The sequence below is a fragment of the Lolium rigidum genome, chromosome 7, assembly GCF_022539505.1.
Source record: "Lolium rigidum isolate FL_2022 chromosome 7, APGP_CSIRO_Lrig_0.1, whole genome shotgun sequence".
Taxonomy (NCBI): domain Eukaryota; kingdom Viridiplantae; phylum Streptophyta; class Magnoliopsida; order Poales; family Poaceae; genus Lolium; species Lolium rigidum.
Genome location: NC_061514.1, coordinates 140588030 through 140603183, shown reverse-complemented (window position 1 = coordinate 140603183; position 15154 = coordinate 140588030). Strand labels below are relative to the sequence as shown.

General features: G+C 47.7%; 1 protein-coding gene and 1 pseudogene across 1 annotated transcript; one reads left to right on the top strand and one right to left on the bottom strand.

Moving 5' to 3' along the window:
* Positions 1 to 6775: 6775 nt before the first annotated feature.
* On the top strand, positions 6776 to 9207 carry LOC124672074 (vacuolar-sorting receptor 7-like). The gene is made up of 5 exons (XM_047208364.1): positions 6776 to 7946; positions 8119 to 8202; positions 8303 to 8611; positions 8677 to 8912; positions 9012 to 9207. Exons 1-5 carry the CDS (start codon positions 6776 to 6778, stop codon positions 9114 to 9116), a joined length of 1905 nt encoding a protein of 634 aa, XP_047064320.1. The 3' UTR covers positions 9117 to 9207.
* A 369-nt stretch (positions 9208 to 9576) lies between these two features.
* LOC124669904 lies at positions 9577 to 15050 on the bottom strand (annotated as a pseudogene).
* Positions 15051 to 15154: the final 104 nt, after the last annotated feature.

Below are 15154 nucleotides of genomic sequence, written 5' to 3'. Positions count from 1 at the left end.
AGAAGATTCGAGACTTGGTACGTGCGCAGGTTTTTGCAGGGGCCAGGTTTACACTTGCCCTTGTGCTTGCCCGTTATCCTTCGAGCAGTTTGTCTGTCGATCGCCAACGCGACTGGAGATTTGGGGGCACTGTATCCGAAGGTATTGTTGCCTGCCAACATAATTGTCGATAGACTCGAGGAGAGCTCAAGGGTACCTGAAGAAGAAGAAACTCCGCAAGGGTGATTTCAGGGTTTAAATGTCCGTTTTGTAAATAGATAATTTGGCTATTTTATCCAAGTGTTTGGATTTATGTAATGAAGCCTTCTTACTCGGTAGATACATGCATATGTACTTTTACCATGTTATTGCCGTTGGCAAGTTTTGTCTTGAGCGAATCTTAGTTGCTCGTTTAGATGTATGTATATTGGTTGGTTAGCAAATCATTTGAGTGATCAGCTCGTGTTGCAGGTTTTGCTAAACCTTTTGTATGCGCAACTTTGCTTTCAACCGTTTTTAAATTTTGACAGGCACTCCCGAATATTTCGGGTGTAGTGGTTCTGCCGATGAGCCCGTTGTTCCTTTGATATTTCCATAAGTAAAATATCGAACGTGGGTTGTTGTTTATATGTATTTCCAAACTCTTGCTATTTACAGCACTCGTAGAGGCATCTATAGTGGAGGGAAAGGTGAACGTCCTTTAGCACTCGTAGAGGCTTTTTTGGAGCGCGATCTTCTGCCTTGTACTATGTTTGCATAGTGATGGGGCTTAGAAGTTTGTCGTTACTGCAATGCTTAACAAGGAAATAAGGCTTAAGTTCTTATTAATAAGGTAAGCACGATGCTAGAGGGCGGAAAAGGGAAAGCCCTGTTTATAATAAAGGAATAAAGGGAATAAAGGCTAGTAAACTGCTTAGTCAAGCAAGGGGTTCTTCTCCTCTTCTGGCTTCTTCACCGCGTTAGTGATTGCTGCAGCGTTGCTGGTTTCGTCAGGGGTTTGAGCGGTGGTTGCCATCGTCTTACTATCTCCTAATTAAGCCTTCTGTGCCATCAACTGCCGAACCCTTTGCCGCGAGGCTTCGCCGCCAAGCTTCGCCGCCGAAGCTTTAAGGGTGAGAGCGGCTGGCTTCTTTTTGGTGTCCCTGCCATCTTTTTCTTCCTTGATTTCTCGTAGAGACAGCGTGGGCGGAGGGTTGACGATTTCTTGCTGTGACCCGAACTTTGCAGCAATCCTCTGAAAGTCGCGATCACAATTATCCGAGTGTGAAAAACTTCCATAGACTGTGATGTTTGTCCCGTTGTTCCCAGGCATTTTCAGCTTGAGGTATGCATAATGCGGCACATCCATGAACTTGGCATACGCTGGTCTCCCGAGTATAGCGTGATACTGTGACTCCCAGTTCACCACTTCAAACTCGATCTTTTCCTTCCTGAAATTGTCGGCCCTGCCGAAGATGACATTCAAGTAGACTTTGCCAAGAGAGTAGCCCGGTGCGGTTGGAAGGATCCCGTGGAAGCAGGTGTCTGTTTCTTCCAACATGCTCATGGTGATCCCCATACTTCTAATTGTGTCGACAAATATCAGGTTTAGCCCGCTTCCACCATCCATGAAGACTTTGCTCATCTTGAACCCCCAATTTGTGCTTCGACTACCAAGGCAGCGTGACATGGTTTTGGTATGGTCATCGGGTGATCTGCTCGACTGAACGTAATGTTCTGAGAGGACCATTCGACGTACTCGGGGATGTTTGCCATGATGCTTTCTCGCCAAGTTGATCTCTCGGGTGAGCTTCTTCATCTCTCTTTTCGAGACACCTGTCCTATGGATCATGCTCATCTGCCCACGTGGTGGTGGAAATGCCTCGTTAGGTTGATGAGGTTGAGCTTGCTGGACCTGATGTTGCGGTAGGGGTGGTGGTGGTGGTGGTAGCTATTGCTGGCTTGCCTGCTGGATGAGTTTATGCATATCGATGAACTGCCGACAGTCCCTGAGCAGGTGGCTAGACTTTATTTTACCATCCTTGGAATCGGTATATGAATGCAGGTAGCATGGGGCGTTGATCTGCTTAGCGTAGGGTAGTTCGGGTGTTCTCTCGTTGTCGTGGTTTATAGTTGCCACGGTTCCTGCGAGTTGTTCTGACTACCGTCCCGTCGATCGTCTCGCTCGTCATCATACCGATCACCCCGCCGATCGTAGTAGCCTGCGGCCACCAAGTTGTTGTCATCGTAATCGCGGTTCTTCCTTCTCTTGTTGCGATCCCTTCGACCACCCGAATCATGTTTCGGCTGGTCATCTTCTTCGTCGTCGCCGCGCTCGTCGTGGCTTTCGAACGTTGTCTTCGCCATCGGCCCAGCTGTTGGCGATTTCCATTAACTTGGTTATGGTTTTCGGCTTTTTGCGCCCAAGTTCCTCTATGTAGCTTTCCGCTGAACGCCGTCGCCGAAAGCGTCGATTGCTCGTCGACAGATACGTCTTCGGCGGCGTTCAGGAGTTTTGTGAATCTCCCGATGTATGAACGCATCGACTCCTTCTGCTTCTGGCGGCAATTCCGCAGCTCTTCGATCCCGACGGGCCTCTTGTATGTTGCTTGGAAGTTGGCAACGAAGGCATCTACTAGGTCGTCCCATGATTTAACAGAACCTTTCGGCAGCCCCCTTAGCCAGGTCCGTGTTGAATCCTTCAAGTAAAGCTGTAAGCATTGCATTGCCGCTATCTCGATTTCCTTTGTGCAGGATCACGTACCGCAGGTAGTCGTCTATCCAGGATCTTGGTTCTTGCTTCCCATCGTACTTGGCGGCATCGGTAGGGGTAGGCTTGAACTTTTTGGGCGGCATTGTTTCGCGGATCTTGTAACTTAGACAGTCGGCTCCCCTGAGCTCGCCGTCGTACTCCTAGTCTTCATCCGAAGAATCGCTGTCGTTGTCCTTCCTAGCGGCGCGTCGTCGCCTTGCTTTGTCGATCTTGCTCTGGGTGATTTCGTCTCGAGCATCTCTCGCATGATGTTTTGACCCACTGCCTTGGACGGTGGTCCTTTCCTTTGGCGGGACTAGGTTGTTCCCCAATATTGCGAGACTCTCCAGTGGCACCTCGATGAGCTTGAGCCATGGATCCTTCGGGCGCCGGTTGATGAGGTATGCGGCGAGGTTGGCCGTTGCTCCTGCAACGGTTTTCGGCCGTGGCATGCCGGCGGTATCCGTAGTCATAAAGGATTTGGTCAGATTCGACGTTATTTCTCTCGCGTCATCTTCTGAAAGCCTGGATAGTCTTGACCGGTGCTTGCCTGTTCCGTGAGTGTTTCGGGAGGCGCTCCCTTGCGAGCCCCTTCGCCGTTCACTGGATCGATCCGCCGCAGATAGGCGTCTCTCAAGGGTGGCTTGCTCTTTTGACAGGTGCTCCCGGTTTTTCTCTAGTATGGAGCGATAAGCATTGAGGGTTCCAACCGAAGTTCCTGCGGGAGCGGCGTGTTGTTGAGTACTGCTGCCCTTGCTGCCGCCCACTCCTCATCCGCGATGGTGTAATCGCTCGTCGCGTTGCCGGCGCTGTTTTCAAAACTCGCCCTTCTACTGGAACGGGGGTATGGTCCTCGTCTCCTCTCGCGCCTTGCGTTTCCCGTGTTATTGGCGACATAAACCTGATGGTGTGCCGTTCTTCGGGTGGCTCCCTGGATGGTGCTGTCGATACTGTCCTCTCCCGATGAATACTGGGCGTTGCAGATGAACGGCGTGTCGCTTGATCCCAGCCCGTGCCTAGTGTTGCAGTTCAGACAGTTGTACGAAGTTAGTTTCGAGGATGAAGAATCATCCGACCCTACCGACATGGAGGACACCGAGCGGGGAGTCGAGGGCACGGGTGAGCACGTCGATCCCGTCGCTCCAGCCGACAGATCGAGTGACGATGACGCGCTTGAACCCGTCGATCCGGAAGTGGGGGATTCCAGCAATCGAAGGATTCCCTTTGCGTTGACGTTGTAGTGGACGCTGCCGAAGGTCATCTCCATGTTCCCTTGTAGATCTAAAAAGTTCGAGCGGGAGGAATCGCTGTGTGGAGTAAAATCGTAGGAGCCGAATCGAATCGGGCTTCTCAGGATTGGTGACGATGGTGTCGACGAAGCTGTTGATGAAGCTGCCGGCGAAGCCGCCGGTGTCATGATCGGATCTGCCGATGCCTTGCCTTGTGCCGACAGGGTTCCCACAGACGGCGCCAATTGTCGAGGGTGCTCCTCGGCAATGCCCTCCGATAGGGGCTTAGGGTTGATGGAATCCCGCAAGCCGACACGAGACATCGGTACACGTACAAGCGGGGAGAGCGATTTACCCGAGTTCGGGGCCCTCGATGAGGTAAAACCCTTACGTCCTCGCTTGTCTGTTCTTGATTATGATGAAAACAAGGTTACAATGGGGTGCCGAATAGTTCGGCTGTAATCTCGTCGAGATGCTAGTTGCTAGGGTAACCTAGTTCTAAGCTTCTGCTGGCTAATATTGCTAAGGTTGATTGTGTCCCTCAATAGCCCCTCTCCTGACCTTTATATAGGTGGCCAGGTCCCGAGAGGTCTAATCGAGTACGAGTAGGTTTACAGTAGATCTATGTCCAATCTTTCCTTGTTCGGCTTCTTCCGTGCCTTGTTCTCCAAGTAATCTTCCGCCGCACCGCCCTAGTGGCCCATCTTGCCACCGGGTACCTTCATGGGCCTCTAGTTGGACCGTGTAGGGTAGAGCAACATTGGTTACCCGAAGGGTAATGCCCACGTCAGCTCGAAAGCGTTGTCTCAGGTTTCTTGGAAACCCGGAGATTCACATTTTTGGGCTGGCATTATGGCTACTAAAAAGCACTTCTTTCCACACGGGTCTTTCTCCATTCGGGATGGGTCGGAAATTCGTTTCTGGGAGGATAAGTGGTTGGGGATAACTACGCTCCGGGAACAGTACCCAACTTTATATAGGATCGCACGTCATAAGGATCTAACCCTTCAAAGGGTAATGGAAACCTCTCCACCATCAATGACATTCAGACGTAATGTAGTCGGTCCCCGATTAACCAACTGGAATGAAATGCTACAGAGATTAGCTTCAATCCAATTGGTCCAAGGGAAAGATTTATTCCGTTGGGAACTTACCAAGAACGGTAAATTCAACCCATTCAACCGGTGTATAATAATAAGAAGATTTGGAAACTGAGGATACCACTAAAGACGAAGGTCTTTGCTTGGTACCTATGTCGCGGTGTTATGCTCACCAAAGATAACCTTACAAAAAGAAACTGGCATGGATGTAGGAGATGTGTTTTCTGTCAAGAAGACGAGACAATTAAACATCTTTTTTCCAGTGCCGGTTTGCCAAAGCTATATGGTCAATTATTCAGATAGGATCTAGCTTATACCCTCCCCGTAGCGTTGCGAATATTTTCGGCAACTGGCTAAATGGGGTAGAGGTTAAGTTTAGGAGTCTTATCAGGGTGGGAGCGTTAGCCGTAATATGGTCGCTCTGGCTATGTAGAAATGACAAGGTTTTTAATGACAAGAATTTTTCTCTTATGCAGGTGATTTACCGATCTACGGCTACGCTTCGTTTATGGTCGCCACTTCAGCGCCTGGAGGACCGCGACCTCTTTATGGAGGTGTCTACACGATTGGAGAATTCAGCCAAGGAGTTTATTATCCAACATGGGTGGCTGCATAGTCTAAGGATAGCGGCTCCACCAACATGATTTCCTCACCTTTTGTTTGAGAGATATACTTTTAGTTGAACCTTTTTGTCTTGTTGTATCCGCGAACAGCTGTGTGCATTCTAGTTATGCAGAGACCGGATGTATTACATCAAACTCTGAAGTAATAAAGCGTCCTTTTTCGAAAAGATTAGATGTTAAAAGAATATCAGATTCTCACGAGCCCATGTTCAGTTAGGTAACACTTGTAAACCGTGTGGTGCAGACCCAAATAAAAATCCAGAGTCACTCTCATGTGTTGTCAGATTGTGCTTGAAGCGAAATAACACTAAGTTGACTTGGTGTTCTCTAACATGATGCACGGTTCCAGACTGGAAGAATATTATCCACACTGGCAGAGACACCGAATTTCTCAAATATCACTTTTTTTTCTTTTTTTTGCGAATTAAATATCACTTGATTATCATGGGCTAGCTAGTACTTGTATGATCGCCGAGTAAAAGCATGTGACCTGGTGACTGAAACAAACATGCGCGAGTTGTTCTTGGCACGTCTGATCCAACCTACACGCCCAGTTGCGATCATCATTGTCCCACCCGCTGACTGACCCCAACCGGGAGCTTCTTGGTTACATCCTTCCAATGTCAGTGTCACAACTCAAATGGATAACTAAAGAAAAAAACGAAAAATGGAATTGGTCAGAGCATAATTAGCACGTCACGGTGTGGTGCTACGCAAAGCAAGCAATGTCACACCTCTCGTATGGTTTTGTTCTATCAAAGGAAAAAAAAAACTTGTGGGCAAGACCTGCAGCCGGTCAATCTGAAATTGCAAAATTGTAAACATCATCCTGTACAGCGACACCGCGAGGAAAAAATCAACATTTGAACACTTTTTAGGACTTGAATTTGCAGTCTACGCCCAAAATTCTCTCAGAAATGTTCTTATTCCCGTCACAGAAAAGGACGTCTGAATAATTGAATTGAACCATTAAAAATTCGTAATTTCGTTGGTCTCCTCCCTGTCCAACTTACGTACTGTCGTCTCCACTACGTTCCCCGTTTTAACCACCCTACTGCCAAAAATTCCAAGAACACGCGCAGCAAGGGACCGAGCCAGAGAGACATCTCGAGAATGGCGATGCAAGGAGACGGAAGGAGGCTCGCAGCCGTGTTGTTGCTCGTCGTGGCCACGGCGAGCGTGGCGTCGGCCCGGTTCATCGTGGAGAAGAACAGCGTGAAGGTGGTGTCGCCGCACTCGCTCCGGGGCCGCCACGAGGCCGCGATCGCCAACTACGGCGTCCCGGACTACGGTGGCACGCTGACCGGCGTGGTGCTGTACCCGGCCGACGCTAAGCTGGCGAACGGGTGCAAGCCGTTCGACGCGGCGGCGCCGTTCAAGTCGCGGTCCGGCCGCCCCGTGGTGCTCCTGGTGGACCGCGGCGGCTGCTTCTTCGCGCTCAAGACGTGGAACGCGCAGCAGGCGGGCGCGGCGGCGGTGCTGGTGGCGGACAGCGTGGAGGAGCCGCTGCTGACGATGGACACGCCGGAGGAGGAGACCCCCGACATGGCCTTCCTCGCCAACATCACCGCCCCCTCGGCGCTCATCACCAAGACCTTCGGCGACGCCCTCCGCGCCGCCGCCTCCAAGTCCGGCGGCGGCGAGGAGGTGGTGGTGCGCCTCGACTGGCGCGAGTCGATGCCGAACCCGGACGACCGGGTGGAGTACGAGTTCTGGACCAACAGCAACGACGAGTGCGGCCCGCGGTGCGACGAGCAGGCGGCGTTCGTGTCGGCGTTCCGCGGCCACGCGCAGCTGCTGGAGAAGGCCGGCGACGCGCTCTTCACCCCGCACTACATCACCTGGTTCTGCCCGTCCCAGTTCGCCGGCACGCGGCAGTGCGCGTCGCAGTGCATCAACCACGGCCGGTACTGCGCGCCGGACCCGGAGGGAGACCTCGCGGCGGGTTACGAGGGCAAGGACGTGGTGTTGGAGAACCTCCGGCAGCTGTGCGTGCACCGCGTGGCCAACGCCCGGAACTCGTCGTGGGTGTGGTGGGACTTCGTCACCGACTACCGCGTCAGGTGCTCCATGAAGGAAAGGAAGTACTCGCGGGAGTGCGCCGAGGAGGTGGTGGCGTCGCTTGGCCTGCCGGCGGAGATGATCGCCGAGTGCATGGGCGACCCCGAGGCCGACGTCGACAACGACGTGCTCAAGACGGAGCAGATCGTGCAGGTCGGGCAGGGGAACCGTGGGGACGTCACCATCTTGCCCACGCTCGTCATCAACAATGTGCAGTACCGCGGTACGAATTCCATACGAGTTTCTTGCAAAATTCTATCTCCAGATATGGTACTGAACTTGTGGATCAGACAGCTGATTTCAGGAATCAAGAAGATGTTGCTGATCATTGCATCTCGTAATTTCAAGAACAATCTCTGCTTTTGTCTGAAACTAATCGTGTTATTTGTGCGCAGGGAAACTGGAGAGCACGGCCGTTCTGAAGGCGATCTGCGCCGGCTACAAGGAGACCACTGAGCCCCGTGTCTGCTTGACGCAAGGTCTGCAACCTCGCACTCGAGGAAGCCATCCCTGATGGATTGCTTCAGTTCAATGCTAACCACTGATCACAAACTCAAAACATTTGCGATTACATCACAGACATGGAAACAGACGAGTGCCTGAAGAACAACGGCGGCTGCTGGCGCGACCAGAAGACCAACGTCACCGCCTGCAAGGACACGTACCGGGGGCGGACCTGCGAGTGCCCGGTGGTGGACGGCGTGCAGTACGAGGGGGACGGGTACAAGCAGTGCAAGGCCGTCGGGCCGGGGCGGTGCGCGGTGGACAACGGCGGGTGCTGGAAGGACACCAGGCACGGCAAGACCTTCTCCGCCTGCGCCGGCTCCGAATCGCTCAGCGGGTGCAAGTGCCCGCCGGGGTTCAGGGGAGACGGCCTCACCTGCGAAGGTGCGTCTTGCTCGTTCAGCTCTGCAACCTTCTCCTTTCGCTGACGGCCGTCTTGTTCATCGCAGACGTGGACGAGTGCGGCGAGAAGCTCTCCTGTTCATGCCCGCACTGCTCCTGCCGGAACACCTGGGGCGGCCACCACTGCAGGTGCAAGGGCGACGACCTCGTCTACATCAGGGACCAGGACACCTGCGTGGCGAAGAACACGTCGTCGCTCGGGTGGACGGTGGTGCTGCTGGTGCTCGCGTGCCTCGTCGGCGTCGGAGCCGCCGGGTTCGCCTTCTACAAGTACAGGCTCAGGGTAAGGATCGGAGGCACAAGCAGCGTCCCCCTCCATCTCTAGCTTTGTTCCAAATGACCATGAACTTTTTTGGCTGACGATATATAAAATCTCTCGCAGTCGTACATGGATTCAGAGGTAGCGGCGATCATGTCGCAGTACATGCCTCTCGAGAGCCACAGCAGCGAGAACCGGCCGCTGAGGGAGGAGGCTCAGGAAGCATAGGCCGGTCTGGTTCCAGCAATTCGCGCTGGCTATGAATTTTTCAAGATCTTTCGACAGGTCGTGTACATGACAGAAACAGAATATAGCTTTACCTGACAGGCAGGAGCTCTTTCCATTTTTCTGCCTGGTACATTTGTAGACAAAGGTGAGGATGATAGGGTCATAATATTTTGATACGATGCACCAAACACAGATGGCATAGCACATACTAGTGACGAGCCTGGCACATTTTGCTGTATAAAATTCTACTACACTGCATACAAGAATAGCTGCGGCTTGTAAAGGTGGATGATAGAACTCAACAAGTAGCTGTTTCTGATTTTGTGGCAACAATCTTTTAAATGGGCTTTGGAACGCACGAGTGTGATTCAGTTTGTACATAAGAGTTGCTGCATTGCCTCTTTTTGTTTCTTGAGGACTTAAACACCAAGACAGGATAAAAGTGAAAAAGCTGACAGACGAGAAAACAACAACAAAAAGGCTTTGCCTTGAACGAGTGATACTATCATACAAAGTGATCAAAAATTTGCTGCCTCGTGATAGCTCCATCGAACGGTATTACTCTACTATCCTTGAAAACTTGACAGAGCCTTCGTCCATCAGACTAGTTTGTTTCCTCTTCTTGGACATCCTCTGGAAACCGCTCTGTTCATCCACGAACTGAGCAGCGGTTCTTGCGCGCAACTCTTCAAGGGTCTCTCCCTCTTTTGCCCGCTCAATCACCTGAAGCGAACGCAAGAGAGTCAGTAATATGCAGTTGGTTCATGCATCATAGGGCGCTAGCTTAAAGGAGAAAGGTTTCATACCAGGTGTCTGCCGTAAAGATGGGTGCTCGCAAGGGCTTGCAGGGCATTCTGTGCCTCTTGCTTCGTGACGAATTCAACAAAAGCAAAACCCCTGTGACTTCCAAACTTCATAGGCAGCCTGAGGCTTTTGAGCTGAAATTATATTCATCAATGTAACTCATTAGACTTCAGGAAGAATATAATCATTAATCAAACAAATTGGCTCTTTCTTGGGTAAATCAAAGAGAACATAAAAATTAACAACTCCTTGTGTTAAAATATATTCTTTTTGTGAGAGTTCAAATATTTTTGACCATGATATATTCTTGCATTTTCTACGAGACTGAATCCCCATCCATGGAGACTCCTTTGTTCTCATCTGGGTTTTTCAATAAATTTCAATAACAAAAGGAAGATATTCACCTGGCCAAATGGACTAAATAATTGCCTCAAATCCTTTTCAGTCGCTTCGAATGCTACATTTCGCACAAGAAGTTTTGTTGAACTCTTATCCTTTTCATTTTTCTTCGCACTCTGACCATCCTTTCTCCCATGGCACAGTTGCAAGATCAGGGCATGCCCATCCAAAACTGTCCCCTATTAACACAAAAATCATTTAGCATGCTGAATATATGTATGGCCACATTAACATAATATACAGGAAAAAAGTACAAGAGGGAAAGATGACTCTGACAGGCAGGTCCAGCAGGAATACCTGTAGATCTTTGCACACACTTGTTGCAGTTTCAACTGAATCAAACTCAACGAAGCCAAATCCCATCGAAACATTCTTGCCTTTCTTAATATGTTTTTTCACCTAAACAATGACTCAAAAAAAGGATGGGTAAGAGTTAAGAGAGTGGGACATGCAATAATGCATTCGATATTCATAAGGATATCCATACCGTTGCACTTTTAAGACTCCCGGTTTTCAATTTTGTACTGAAATGCTGCTTTAAGGATTCATCTGTAGTCTTGAAATTCAAATTCTTGACAAATACAGATCGAGACTGCAATGAATAATGGTATATTACTAAGATTTGTAACAGTCCAAGTATAAGTGATGTAGCCAAAAGCAAACACAAAACTGTTCTGTCATAAACTGTATATAATAATAATTTGAAAGGCCAAGTTAGAGAAAGAGCAAACCTCCACCCTATCAGGATCAATCTCCTCAGCACTCACTCCTTCCACAGTTTGATCTACAATAGCTTTTGTAATAATCCTCTCACCAATGGTATTCATTTCCTCCTCTTCCACGTGTGTTGAGGTAGGAGATAAAATATTGTCAGGTGCCCATTCCAAATACAGTGGAGTATCCCTGTAGTACAAAAGAAAGACTATTATGAGATATAGACCATTGTAGATTCATATAACAAGATAAGAGCATTTTTTGACAGAAATGTCAGAAGCCGCCACTGGCAAATAAAACTTAAAAGCAGTAAAATGGGAAAAGGACTATAAGTCAGCAGGAAGTTGTAATCAGCAAAAAGTAATCCCCATGCTAATATCCAGTATACAAGTATCAGGTATGAGTCCAATAAATAAAAGGCAACACTTATTGCGTTGATGTTGATAATTGCAATCTATAGCAGTGGTGTAAAGTGGCACAAAAGTATTTTAATAGCAGAACAGCAGAAGCTGATATATTTTTTACCTTTCAGGAATATAAAAATAAAAGAAAACCTTCCTAATTGAAGTAAACAAGGCTGCGGCCTCAAGTCAAGGTGAGAATATCAGACATGAAAGATGAAACAACTGATGCATATATTTCACTGAATTACAAAAGGCAAATATGTCAACCCGTCACGTATTACTTCAATTAAATGCAATTATTACCTTAATTAACAACAGTAGTTTATACAGATCTCAATCAAGTGAAGTGATCAAGACAGAGCGCAGAAGTTTATCTCAGAAATAGCAACGAATTAACTGTCACCACTACAGAAACTTACTTGTATCGTGTGTACAGCAATTTTTTGAAAGCGTGACGAGCTTCTGTTGCTTCAACAAAGACTACCTGAGACAACCAAAAGAAAATTTTAAGACAAACCAATGAAGTCAAGGGGCATTGTCTGTAGTGCAGGTAATGAAGCCCGCTTGCAAACTCTGAGAGCAAATGATATACAGCCATGAATAGCTCCAAAAGGCAATATCACAACCAGCATGACAACAAATAGAGGAACAACACAAGCAAAATGTAGAACATACCAAGGCAAATACTCTTGTTGGAGGGAGAATGATTTTATCCAAACTTCCATGTTTCTGAAACATCGCAGCGAGATCTTCTTCAGAAGAATTAAATGGCAAGTTTTTTACCAGTATTACATGGTTGCTTCTTTTCAACTTCTCGTTTCTTTTGGAAGTATTTTCTTCCAAGGCAGCAACATTAACTCCAGACCTAGCCAGATGCTTCTTGGTCTCCGCAATGACATGTGTCTCACCAAGAGCGATACGGACAGCAAGGTCATCCGCTTCCCTATGAAGTAACTCACTCTTACTTATACCATTCTTCCTTGCTATATTCTCAACAACCTAAGTACAAACACAATTGCTTCAATCAGTTTGCATACAAGATCCAATGGAAATTTTCAAAATTCAACAACATTAGCAACTTATAAAGGAATAGCAAAAAACATATTTGACATCAATATCATGTGATCATTACAGTTTGTCTCAACAAAAACAAATAAACAGCATGTAGAGTTGGCACAAATAAAGATCAGTAAATCAGTGTCAAGGCTAGAAGATAACCATACAGTATCTTGACGCATATAAAAGCTGTTCCATGCTCTGGTATCCCCACCAATTTCAGAAGCTTTCTTTTGTTCCAACTTTTGCTGCTTCAGATTCATTTTCTCGTCAACAACAAAATGACTAGACCATGACAATTAAGAGTAAACGAATTAAACATTATTTGCATAGCAAAAACCCAAGAAATAAACAACACAAAATGTACTTAATTTCTTACTCAAACGGCTTATTATTTAGTGGTTTAGCAGCCTTTACACGTAATAGTCGCCCCTGAAAACTGAAGTTGTCTAATTCACCTAGTGCCCTGCAAAGAAAATATCAAGGTGTGACGCAACATGCAATAAGGAAACTAAATTTGTAGAGCAAATGATTAAAGGATCTCTTGTAAGCTGAGCTGTCAAAAAATAAGAATATCCTTCTGAATCAGACATGCTAAAGTTGTTAACCAAATACCTGACTGCTGAGTCTGGAAGGCTAAAAAGCACATAACCTCTGCCTGTTGAGAGCTTAGTGGTTTTATCGACAACAATATGCGCCTGCTCAACATCACCATACTGGCTGCATAGCTCAACCAGATCATCTTCACTGAAACCATAAACAACAATATGCTTGTAAGAAAAGGCAAACAGTTATATCTTGAATATAATACATAAAGGTTGATCTGAAGTAGTAACAGGTAAGAACATACGTAGTTGCATATGAAAGATTGCAGATATATAAACGGCCAGTCTCCAGTGCCAGCTTCTTTTCATCAGTAGCTGAAGCGGCTTCCACATCTTCTGTTTCTTGATTGGCGTGTTTTTCATCTTTTTGTTGGGTGTCAATATGTTCACCGTCTTGGTTGTCAGGATCTTCCACCTCTTCCATGTCACTAACTTCCATGGGTGTTTTCTTATCTACATTATTCTTCTGGTTCAGATTACCCTTCTGATCCACCACCTGACCCCTTTCATTTGCATCAAGTAATTCATTAGATGGTTCTTCATCATCAGAACTGCTACCCAACTGATCACCAGAATCTTCATCATCAGATTCGGAATCTGACCAATTTTTTCTAATTTTACTCTTCAAGAAGTCCACATCGGTCATATTGTTGTCTTGTTTACTTCCAGATTGTAGCTTCTCTGAAGCATCTTTCGAGGGAAAATCATTTGTTACTTTCTCCTCAAAATCATCTTCAGAAGATGAATCATTCTCAGAAGATGAATCGTTTCCAGAGACTGCAGCAGTACTCTTCAGAAGCTTCTTAGCTACTAGGGTGTTATCTTTGTCAGCAACATCAAGGGTGCCTGTTGTGTCATTTGCCCACATCTTTGCTTTAGAACGGGGCTGCATAACTTGAAGAAACTCTTCGAACTTGGGATCATTAGCTAAGACTGCCTTTAGAACCTCCCGCATCAACAGATGTTCCTTTGCCTTTGGAACTTTTCAGCGGTGTGTTAGCATCCACAGTGTCCTTCTTATCTTTACTGTTATATTCAGGCTTCTTCAAGGAATGACGGCTCCAAGGGCGAGGAGCATCAGGGTCACCAATCTTACGAGCAACCTGTCACACAACAGATTATTTATGGGCATGTGCGTTCCATCGCCTACAGCAATATGCATCCAATAGATACAATCCAAAAGAGGGGAAAGAAAGGCTGAAGCCCGTTGAGAAAGTAAAGTATACCTCACATGTGATCTTAGAAGTGTCAATGTATGTGTTGTTGAAATACTTGAGAGCCTCCGCTGCCTCTTCATTGGTTCTGAAACCAATAAATGCAAGATGCCTGCTCTTTCCATCCCTACAGAGAAGCAACACCATTCAAGTCTCTACGCTTCAACTATAATTTCTCCAAAAAGCAAGTTACACATCGTCTGGTACAAATCAGGTCAATCTTGTATGTTCATTGTGGAGGAGTAGGGCATAATGAGAGCCAGCCCAGGTTTGAACAATGCAGGAAAGGTTTGGATTCTCTCGTCTAAATGAAACTACCTTTCTATAGCAACTGTTCATAAGTTCATCCTTGTGCAGAAATATAATGTGTTCCGTGAGAAGGAACATAATATATAGTCGTCTGATTATCTATTCCCGGTTCCTCTAAGCAAACACATATTACGGTTAAACTGGCACATAAGCAGCAAGCAATGACCCCAATGTCTAATGAGTAGGCGGCGCGCTTACTTGGTTCGGATGACCTTGGCGTCGGTCACCTCGCCCTTCCGAGAGAAAACCTCCCGCAGCCGTTTCTCGTCGGCGCCCTTGGGCAGGTTCTTCACGCACAGCCGCGACGACCTGCGCAGCATCAACCACGCGAATTCAAACACCAAGAGGCGAAACAGCAGCGAGACGCGGTAGGGCAAGCAGTTCAGCGAAGCTGATAGCGCGAAGAGGCAGAGACTCACATGGCGTCCACCGGCGAGGGCGACCGTGCTGCTGCGTCGGCGAGTTGGGGGCGGTTGTAGGGTTTGGGCGGTGAGGCGCATGGAGCAGTGGGTTTTGGATTCGGTGGCGGTGGC

Coding starts and splice junctions, on each gene's coding strand:
- LOC124672074 (XM_047208364.1), top strand. CDS start 6,776: ATGGCGATGCAAGGAGACGGAAGGAGGCTCGCAGCCGTGTTGTTGCTC. Junction 7,947..8,118: donor CAACAATGTGCAGTACCGCG/GTACGAATTCCA, acceptor ATTTGTGCGCAG/GGAAACTGGAGAGCACGGCC. Junction 8,612..8,676: donor AGACGGCCTCACCTGCGAAG/GTGCGTCTTGCT, acceptor TGTTCATCGCAG/ACGTGGACGAGTGCGGCGAG.